The sequence below is a fragment of the Lytechinus variegatus genome, chromosome 6, assembly GCF_018143015.1.
Source record: "Lytechinus variegatus isolate NC3 chromosome 6, Lvar_3.0, whole genome shotgun sequence".
In the NCBI taxonomy this organism is placed as follows: domain Eukaryota; kingdom Metazoa; phylum Echinodermata; class Echinoidea; order Temnopleuroida; family Toxopneustidae; genus Lytechinus; species Lytechinus variegatus.
In genome coordinates, this window is record NC_054745.1 from 44472741 (window position 1) to 44484352 (window position 11612).

The following is an 11612-nucleotide window of genomic DNA, read 5'->3' on the forward strand; positions in this document are numbered from 1 at the left end:
ATTTTGGCCAATTTTGGACCAAAAATGACGATTTTGACTACGCTTTGGAAAATGGTCCCTTAACAGACTGCTTTTGTAGCCACATGCAATTAAAAGGGTCTATCTGAAGTAAGAATGCACCCAAATTCCAGATAACGTGGTTTAATTTGCCAAATCACAAAAGAAGTGGTCATTTTGCCATAATTTGGCCAAAAATTACAATTTTCATGATTTTTTTTCGTACGTAATTTGTTACAAATATTGATTAGAGCTACGATCGGATGTCTTTAGAAATCCACATTTATTTTCAAAATGTGCGCTGGATAATAACCATCAACCTCATGTAATTTATTCTGTCAGTTTTTACCTGTGAAGGTCATTTTGGGTAATTTAGACATAACTGACCATTCGCACAGTTTTGCATTATTAACTGTTCAAATAGGCAGGAAATTGAGGTCTTCAGCATGTTTTATCTTCTTCCCTTATAAAATGATAATGCATTTAAATAAGCTTCTTGTGTAGAATTTTATGCTGATTCCAAATATATCAGTCTTAATGACCCAATTTAACAGCTTTAGGTCAGTTTGGCCACTTATGGCCCTTAAAATGACCAATGGCATCAATTCAATTTATCCAAAAATACTTTGAATGTTACCAGAATCGTTACAAGGGCATATTGCATTGGTGTATTAATCCTTGAAATTTAGCATCTGAAAAGTATTTTGACCTTATGTGATTTATTCCATCAGTTTTGATCTATATGAGGTGCATTTGGCGTACGTTAGACATAACTGATCATTTACGCAGTTTCGCATAATAAACTGCACGTAGACAGGAATTCGAGGTCTTCAGCGTGTTTCATCTTCTTCCCATATACAATTGAAATGCATTCAAAAGTCCATCTTGTGTAAATTTTATGCTGATTTCAAATATATCAGTCCTAATGACCCTATTCAACAGCTTAAGGTCATTATGGCCACTTATGGCCCTTAAAATGGCCAATAACATCAGTTCAATTTATCCGAAAATACTTCGAATGTTACCAGAATATTATCAAGGGTGTGCTGTGACACCCAAAACTGGTGAATGAATCCTTAAAATTGAGCATCCCCAAAGTTGACTACCTTGGCCATTTTAGTCACCTTGACCCCCGGCCAGCCCTACACATTGTGTATGTTAATTCAGGTTATATCGAACATGGTGAGGAGAAATTTTTGATTGCGTTGATATTAGTATCAATTATTGTTAAAAGGGGAAGTTTGAAAGCTTCTTGGTGGAAATCAATGAAATGATTCCACACAGACCAGTGTTATTGGCATAACTACTGGACCCTGTGGTCATTTTTACCATTTCTTTTCTCCTTTCTTAGCTTCGGAATTTCCTGATTTTCAATTGCGCTTATTCTTGAAGCCGAATCTGCTGCTGCAACCTGTAGATCAGCAAGTGTTGTATGCATTCCTGACATATCCTTCTTGATAGCAGTCATCTGAGAGCCCAATGTATCCAAACGTTGTAGAATCTGGTTAGACAGTTTTTGAAAATCTGCACGTGTTACCATGTTTGATGTCTTGCCAGCTTCTAATGCATGGTCCTCTTCCGTGGTGACTTGATTATTAGACATGTTCAAATCTCTCGTAAACTTGCTAGATCGTAACAAATATGCCCCTCTTTTGTTCTTTTCCTTGTTTCCACTCATTTCATGTTAAAATCAGTTATTATTTGCAGTTCATTCCGTGGGTTTCGTAGGATTTTAACGAATTATTCAGCACCTCCAAATTGCGTGATGCCGTCGTTCCTCATGGCGCACTCTCAATTACACAATCGATAAAGTTGACGGATCGATTATATCAATTAATCAATTAATTTATCACAACCATCGATACTGATTTTCTATCTCTTGTACATAAGATTCGCTTAGAAATGGAATATTTCATTTTGCTAAAATAATACTTTCAATGTCTTCTTTCTACACAAATTAGCAATATCTTCATTTTGTCAAAATGATCGTTTACACTTATTTCTGGTGCTTAGATTACGAAACAAAATGCGAACTCACGGTTATATAGGCAAAATAGGCCTTGACGGAAATGGAGAAAACCCGCTCACCGACCTGGTATTGCCTTAAGAAAAGATACTGGTAGCCGAATTCATGAATCAAGGCTCTGATAAGTCACCAATTCCACAACACACATAGCGGCATGATATAGGGTCACTCTCACACCTAACCGTCCCTAGCCAGATCAACTGCACCGTATGAGCTTGATACGTAAACCTTCAGACCTAGGATAACCAAACCACACCCTTACTTATTTGCATATTCAAATTAGGCCTATGACATATTTTCAAACGCCCTCTTCAGTGAGGAAATAATAAAACAAATCAAATATTTTTTTTTTATTTATTCTGACACCAAGAACTTTATCAATGAAAGTGTAAACTTTTTATCGATACGTACTGTATAAGTGAGAGTATAAATAAAAACGGAGTTGCAAAACTTTTGTTCGTGAGAACAATGTTCGGGGAAGGGGGGTGCATGAAACATTCTATATCGAGCCTTACGCGGTCATATCTCACTGCTTATGCTTACTCGAAGCGTAAAGAATATGATTGTATATAAGCGTGTATATAAACCAAGAACGCTTCAACGAGCACAAAAACTCGATCAGCATTATTCATGTAGGTTAAAGTAACGGAGATATTGAATATTAAAATCTGACAATATTTTGTAAAAATGGGTAGGCCTATTCATGTATTTGCAGTTTATGGGTTGCAAAAATGTGCAGTTGATGGGTTGCGTGGGTAATATGTCTCCCAGTAATAAATTAAGAAAATCTGATCTTACATATTGAATCAAATGTCAATCCTATTTTCTCATTTTTTGCGAAAAAAAAACCTTGAGTAAATCACCTTAGAATCATTTCGTATGTTAATTAGGTGTCGGGAGATTTATATTTATAAAGCCATGAATTCAAGGGTTCCATAGAAATAACAAAAAAAAATCTAACTTTATAATTCCCTATTTTCATTGTCATATTTGTGTGACATTATTATTTTTTTCTATTCAATTCATATCATTTTCAGCCTAGAGTACACCTTCAACTTTCTGCTGCATAAGTAACCACGCCCTCTTCGGCAAATATTCGGTGAATAAGGCATCTTGGAGAGGTTACCACAACAGGCCATATGCCAAATTGTGAGAAACAAATGTTTTTTTTTTTCATTTTATCACAACAATCAGAAAAATTTGTTCTTGTGATCGTTTATGTCATCGTTTATTTAAAGCTAAGAAAGATAATTGTTTATAATAGGGCATTTGCCAACGTAAGGAGAAAAGTCGCTTTCATGACTCAGGGGCGGATCCAGCTTTTGCCAATAGGGGGGGGGGGGGGCCGAAAAATATTTTGATCAACATTTTTTTGATTGGCCGCTACAATCTTTTTTTTTGGGGGGGGGTTCAGGGGGTAGTGCTAACTAAAGACTGAAGTTTTAAGTATATGTTAGTTTTTATTGCTATAAACAATATAAGGTATCTCATGTGGTCTTAATATATAATGCGAGCGCGAAGCGCGAGCTAAAAATCTTTGATATTTTATGTCCTTAGAACTAAAGATTCAGAGCAGTTTTTATAATCATGAACAAAGATAAGTATCCTACTATTAATGCGAGCGCGAAGGGCGAGCCGAAATTTTATCATATAGTAACGTGAAAAGTGACTCAATTAGGACTGTTTTTTAGTGATTAATGAAGAGGATACAAGTATCACCAATTAAGTAATGAGAAGCGCGAGTTCAAAATTTCTGATATTCCGACCTGAAAAAAATGAACAGTCTAAGCGCGTTTTTATTTGCATTCTCTCTCCCCCTCCACTCTAATTATCCCTCTTTAAAAATCTTTACCACGCCATCTACCCCCCCCCCCTCTCTCTCTCTCTCTTTCTCTATCTATCTGTCTTCCCTTTTTTAAATATGTTTTTGTCTTCCATTTTCATCAGATCAACACTCTGATCACCATGGCAGGTAACTTCACCCCAGACCAACAATGTGAAGGAAAGGAGTGTCAATCAATGACAGATGTGACGTACTACGTAGAGGAGAAGAAGAGACTCTGTGATAACTGCGCCTCTAAAGAAGGATGTATCACAAGAGTTAAAAGAGGTGAAACAAATATTCATTGTGAAGAACATGATGAAAAGGTAAAATTATATTGTAAAAGTCATGCTAAAGCATTATGTGCTTTTTGTGTAGTAGATCATTTAGACCCATGTGTGCGACAAAATATGGATGTCGCAATTGGAGACCTTCAAGCAAAACTTACAAGTATAAAAGAAAAAGGAAGGGACAAATTAAAAGAAGGTCGTCTTTATGAAGATGAAATTGATCAATGCACGAAGTACACAGACACCCATCTACAAGCTTTGAAAGATGAAGTTGATTCCATAATCAATGAGGCGATCAATACAGATAAAGTCAAAGAGAAGATGGAGGCTGACAAAATCAACCAAGCTTTTGATGATCAGAATCAAGTACTTGAAGAAGAGATTATTAAGATTAATGAAAAGATTCGAAAGAACAATGAAGAGAGAGATAAACAACTAGAATTAATCCATACAAATGCACAGATTAGACAAAGACACATGGACAATAAGAAGATTGGTCTTCATAGAGACATTGATAACATTGTTAAAGAGAAGGATAGGAAGATCAGAGAGTTGATGAAATCATTGCAGGATTACACAAAAACATTAGAGAATGCAATACAGACCATAGATACAGTACTAGAAGACGATAAAAACATTGTTAAAGACGGTCATAGTGTGAACATGTCAGTGAGTGATAAACTAAAGAAACGACTTTATAAGAATGATGTGAAACAAATCACTGATAGAATATCAGGTGTGAGGTTTATGAAGGGTGTTAGGAAAGAGAAGTATGATGGTAGGATTGGTGGGTATGATGGCAAGTGGATGCTCAGTGATAGTGTCAAAGATGAAATCAAAGTCCCACTTATTGTTGGCTGCTTAGATGAATGTAATGTGATCATCACCGACTTGGCGTCAGGTAGCCAGCATACATACACATTAGATATAAACACTAAACACATCCAGAGAGTGATTACAGGTACTGATACATCATGTGTTTTCTCCTGCGCATTACTGAATGATGACAAGTTAGTGTGCGGTAGATGGTGTAGAGGTTGTACAGGGGACAGTTTGACTGGATGCATCAGTGTGTATGACAGACAATGGATGCGCATCAATGACGTCACAATACCAAGAAACACAACGCGCGATACATCATCGGTGTATGTAGCTGTTGACCGTGATGGGATGATCATCGCTGCTGAGTGGGGTCAGTCTAGGATATACGTCATCAACCCAGCTGATTGTAAGATCGTGAATACCATAAAATGTAAAGAGGATGTACTGATGCGAGGTGTGCTATCATCAGGTCATATTATCGCTAAATCTGACCCTCCTGGTAAGAGAGTACTAATCATAGACCGACAGGGTGGTCAAAGGAAATTCCCCCACAGTGATGTCATCTTGAATGTCAGTGTTGATCCTGTAACAGACGACCTCTACGTTGTGACATCAGATGATGAGTACAAGACGTGTGTGATTGATCAGGTGATGAGTGGGAGTGAAGTGAAGAAGAGAAGAGTGACGTCATTCCCTCTTTCAAATAGAATGACTAATCAATGGACTGTGGAGCTTAGGCGATATCTCCTTGTATCATCTCGTGTAATGATCTCATCATCAGGCAAGATAATTGCTTGTGACGGAGATAGTATCCTCGTATTCGAAAAGAGACTCACGTTCTAAACGATGATATTTTGGGGATAAATGAGTTATTGATTTTATCAAAATATACAATGACCAGAATGAACCAATCTTTGGATAAATGAAATACCTGCAGCAATCATGTCAAATAAATTGATGAGACCTAATCACTCTCACCCATTTTAAACATCACGGTTGAAAAAAATATATTAAAAAAATACTCCTGCATCCAAGAACATATATCATTTACATGGAAATAGGTCTAAATATCATTTGATGAAGCTATTATTGCGAGAACATATTTCATAATATTATATTTTCACATATTTCAGAATATCATATTTTCACATATTCCCGTATTTAAAAAGTAGATATCCATACACACCATGATATGGAGGGACAGATAATGATCAGATCATTCAACTGACCACGGTGACCTAAAACATTTAGTTCAGGATGGGCACTTGGATTTACCATTTAAGTAGTAAACATAGTAAGATAAATGGAAATTGGCGAGCCAAGTTCCAATGCTTGGACAAATTGCAGTTGTCCGACGGTATGGATATTATGTAACGTAAACATTATGTGATACTAAAATAATAGAGGTTGAAAACATATTGAATATTGATATTATGATGCATGGTAGACTTAGAGGGGAGAGAGGGAGAGCAAGAGAGAGACGGAGAGTAAGAAAGTAGAGGGAGTGAGGAAGGTGAAAGAGAGAGAGAGAGAGAGAAGGTAAGATATATGAATATGACGGGCCAGGGATGATGGGTAGACTATGTTTCAGGTTTAGACATCATTCCCCTTATAACACAATGAACACTGGGGTCAATCAGATCCGAGCAATGAGAGAGGGGTGATAGCAATATACTGATCTGAAAATTCAAATTGGGGACACCCACCACATTAAATGCTATGTAATCGGGGGGTATATGTCTATGTACATAATGCTACCATCTTGGAGTTAAGGCCTCTAACGATTTGTTTTATCAATGGCTGTAAAGTAAATCCGATCCGAGCAATTGGGGGATGATAGCAATATACTTTTAACATTTATAAATATCCATGCAATGTAAGTGTTGTGTGAGTGAGAATGCATGTTTTCAAGCTTTGCTAATAATGGCAATTAATTAGGTATACTAAACATGCATACCAGCTCCATGTGGTTCTTCTGTTCTCATCACTGTATAAACATGAAATAATAGAAGAGATGAGTGTCATCAATGAGAAATAAGATGATTAAAGTGATCAGGTTTTGAGAATAAAACATAGCAAACATGTCTTCACTCAGTGAAATGTTCTATAACTATTTACTTTCATTATGCTTGTCTTTATATCCCATCAAGATACAATCTTTCCTTCAGAAGACAGCGCTTATGACCCTCGCCTTGTAATCAGAGGGTCATGTGTTCAAATCCAACCATGGCCTAGCGCCCTTTGGCAAGGCGTCAATCCACACTTTGCCACTCTCACCCAGGTGCTAATTGGGTACCGGTAGGAAACAACCATCACTGTGGTTGGTTTAACAAGTGTGCGACTAACAGGCTGCTTGAAATGCTATGAATCCAGTGACCGGGTAATAATAATTGTGAAGCGCTTTGAACAGTCGTAGATTGATAAAGCGCTATATAAATGCCAATTATTTTTATTATTGTTATCTGAAAATTCAAAAAAATTGGGGACACACACCCTTTCAATAGCTATGTATACGGGGTATAATGTACATAATTCTACCATCTTTGAGTGAAAGGCCTTTTGCGATTTTTTTCGATGGATGTAAAGTAAGGATGTACAGTTAATATCAATATGCGAGCGAGTATTTGGAAGACAAAGTTATGTCCAAAAACATATTTCAAGAGGTTTGTAATCACATCACTGGCAGTGTATACATATGTATATACTGTAAATGTATATATTACTAAAGACCTATCAGGAATTTGTTCGATGGCTATGTTAAAATGAATTTGTTAGGTTATAAATAAATGAATTAGAGCACATATCAATATGCGACCAAGCGAAGCGAGGGATAGATATAATTTTGGATAGTCGTAAGACGGAATGATGACCAAATCATTTTTCAAGGGGTATGTAATAGAGTGGGTGTATTATGCTATCCTTGAAAAGTTGCTTCAGTCGTTTAAAATGATGTGAATATAATTACAGAGGATGATGAAGGTAAATTAGCAATAAATTACAGAACTACAGAAGAAAAGGAAAAGAAATAAAGAGAGTAAATACTATCAAACAGTCCATATTCAATGAAAACTCATGAAGGTGAGATGAGAATGAAAAGGGAATCATCATTATAGGGATAAAGAGCGCTTATGAAATGATTATAAGCATGATTATAAGTCACCACAGGCCACAAAATTAACTTCCAAACAGGTGATAAAATGCGATAACAATATTGCAGAAAGAAAAGATTTTGAATAAGCTAAGATTATATTGAGAGGTGATGCAATATTCAAAATTTGCAACAGAATTCATATTTGAAATGTTCAACAATTTTTGTGGAATTAATTAAAGTCTCCTATAAACGGATGAAATCGCAGTGTTAGGGAAATAGTGATGTGCAAACTTGCCTCTGTGTTTAATTAACGGCATTGATTTGGTCAATGCCATCAGTAACCAATCATTCTCTTAACTCTCGAAGTATAGAGTATACCTATGTTTTCCCCGCTTTCACAAAGATGCAAGGATAGTATGACACCCCCTCCCCCAACACACACCCACACACACACACACACACACACCCTTACCCATCCAGTGTATTATAAATGATATTTTGATTGGTTTATGATCAAAGTAATAATCATATTTAAAAGCCCATGGTATCATACACAATGAATACAACGGGACGTATTACTCTCATAATGCAGAGGATATTTACTATATGCTAAACGTAGGGATTTGTCATGGCCAAAGTCTTGTCAGATTAGATTGAGCGCGGGAGTGGAGCGACTGCGCGAAAAAAATCTTTTTTTTCAGAATTCAAAATTAGGCAAATTTACATGTAAGCACTTTGGCCGCATTTAAAGGTGAGCCACGAATTTACAGTAGTATTAATCATTTGATTATTTTATTTCTATCTTGAAAAGCGGAGATGATTGTGCATGCCATCCCCCTCTCCACAAAGGAGGATGTATCCCCTCATACCCCTTCATTTACGCCCGTGCCTCATGATATTATGTGCAGTAAGTCAATGAAGTTTGCAAAACATGGTATTGAGAGGGTAAAAAGAACGTGTTTTACTAATACTAGCAGCAATTACCCGTGGCAGCACAGGGGGTAGGAGTCATTTTTCTTTATCAAAGTGTGTGGGGGGGGGGAGGGGGTGACATTCTTGTATGTACAGCTAGACTGCCTATTTACACTGAAAGCCGAGCAGTTTATTGATGAAATATATTTAGACAACTGATTTATAGCAGACTTCTCTTTCAATATAGATAGGAGGTTCAATTAAGTTAAGCATCTTGGGTTGAACTGGAGGAAGAACTTCAATAATCATTACAGAGTGAAATCCAAATCTAACTATAAAATGGAAAATGTATTAGAACACGGTGTATTCAGTAAGCAGTCAAGAGGCAATTATTGTGATATAGAAATGTTATGATTACATGTATTGGGTCGGAAATAAATATGTAAGTACATTGCACATGTACCTTACAATGCACATTAGACTGCAGTTGTTTGTAATTTTTAAATTAAAGGTTGTTGCCAATTTGCAGAAGAAATCTGATCAAATTTGCCTTTATTTAAAAGGGTTAATAGCAAATCTATCTAAGACAATTTTAATTTTGGGTTTTGGAACTTAGCACTGAGTTGATTATCTGACTCAACCAAACAACTTCATCATATGTTGGAATTTAGATTTACTGCGGCATCAATCATTCAATATAAATATTACATTTTACGTCAAAATACTAACAATTCAACTGTGTACAACCGCATACATTCGTAATTCCGAAGCTTCGTAATTCCGAAGGTTCGGTTATTCCGAAGGTTCGTATTTCCGAAGGTTCGTAATTCCGAAGGTTCGTAATTCCGAAGGTTCGTTAATCCGAAAACGAAATAAGGTTCGTAATTCCGAAGGTTCGTTGATCCGAAAACGAAATAAGGTTCGTAATTCCGAAGGTTCGTTAATCCGAAAACAAAATAAGGTTCGTAATTCCGAAGGTTCGTTAATCCGAAAACGAAATAAGGTTCGTAATTCCGAAGGTTCGTTAATCCGAAAACGAAATAAGGTTCGTTAATCCGAAAATTAAATAAGGTTCGTATTTCCGAAAATGAAAATAATTCATTTTGGTAACAAAAACGATGTTGTCATTACAAGATTACACGATATTATGCAATGATATAATAATAACGATCGATGATGTGTGTTGGGGCCAAAGAAAGCATGTATTTCATTAAGAATGGCGCCCTGATCATGCATAGGCCAATTTCGATTTTATCTGAGCAACTGCTGCCTATAAGCAAATGGTTTAATTAAAGATGCAGGGGATCAAGCGTGTTGGAAGCGTGCGAGCAACCTCTAGATAATAGGATTTGTATTGGAGGGGATGTCATTTTTAATAACGGCTTCTGCTGGTAATAAAAATAAAAATAATACTAATAATGATCCTTGTGAGATGTTGAAAGCGCGAATCGCAAGCTGAAACTAGTAGACATTTCATGTAACAAGACGTGAAGTGAGCATTCGGAGCATTTTTTGTAATCGTGAGAAATCGTAAATCGTGAAAAAATACGTTCCGCCGCCATTGGCTAAAACACGCATCATCTTCATGGCTAACTGCAAAAAGTTCTTAAAATGTCCCCTTTAGATCAGGTCAGAGCTTATATATTTAAAAATTCTGTTCGCGCTTCTTGCTAGCAGTTATTATCTAAATTTAGTTACATAGGCATCTCGCTTTGAAGATCGCAAACATATTGCCCATCATATTAACAAAAATATATAGCTCGCGCTCGCATTATTTAAAAAGGGTTTATCATGTTATTACATATTTACTTTATTTTATAAGGATAAAGCTAATTATTGACTGTTAGGACTACCCTTTCAAAGAAACAAACAAAAATCAACTTTAAACTGCCGATCAAGGAAAATATGGCTAAAAAAAATCCCCCCCCCCTCTATTTGACGAAAGTTGGATCCGCCGGGAGGGAGGCAGGGGGCATCAAAAATGGAATAAAAAAAACAGGGGAATTAATATTTTCCAAAATGGGAAAGTTCCTTTTTCAAAAATAAATATGCCGTTTTTCATGTTTTTTCGAAATAAAATACTCTTTTTAAAGTATACAAGTTAAGTTAAGTTTTCAGGCTGGAATATTGAAAAATTTCAGCTTGCGCTTCGCACTCTCATTCGACTGGTGAAATATGCATCCTAAAGAGGTCACTAAATGCTTTCTTTAACAGGTTCCTTTTATGGTCAGTATGTTCAAGCTCGCGTTTTGCGCTCGTGTTAATTCTTTATTTAGATGCACATCTTTTTAATGACAGCAGAAATCTGCTCGGATTTTAAAAAACTAATTTTCATTTTTATTGAAATAACCTAAAGTTTAGCTTGTGATTCACGCTCGCAACACCTCGCAATAATGCCATTTTAAGAATAACTGACCACAAAAAACGTTATACAACTTCACCTTTGAATTTGTTTTACCAAGCCGCTCGCTAATTATACTCTCTCCCGAAAAATAAAGCCCAAATATACATTTTGCCATAATAAGAAGTCAATTCAAAAAAGTTATTCTCTACTTGATCACTATCAAACAGACAATGACTTCAAGCAGATGATAATCTTCAGGTGAAAATATCACCACAGTCCCAATTTTGACGTATGAGTTTCATTTTTTG

The 11612-nt window shown here is 36.2% G+C and overlaps 1 protein-coding gene across 1 annotated transcript; it reads left to right on the top strand.

Moving 5' to 3' along the window:
* Window positions 1-3988: 3988 nt before the first annotated feature.
* LOC121417890 lies at window positions 3989-5800 on the top strand. The gene has a single exon (XM_041611625.1). It carries the CDS (start codon window positions 3989-3991, stop codon window positions 5798-5800), a length of 1812 nt encoding a protein of 603 aa, XP_041467559.1.
* The last annotated feature ends 5812 nt before the right edge of the window (window positions 5801-11612 follow it).

Bases quoted from the DNA above. Each gene is read 5' to 3' on its own strand.
- LOC121417890 (XM_041611625.1), top strand. From the start codon at position 3,989: ATGGCAGGTAACTTCACCCCAGACCAACAATGTGAAGGAAAGGAGTGT.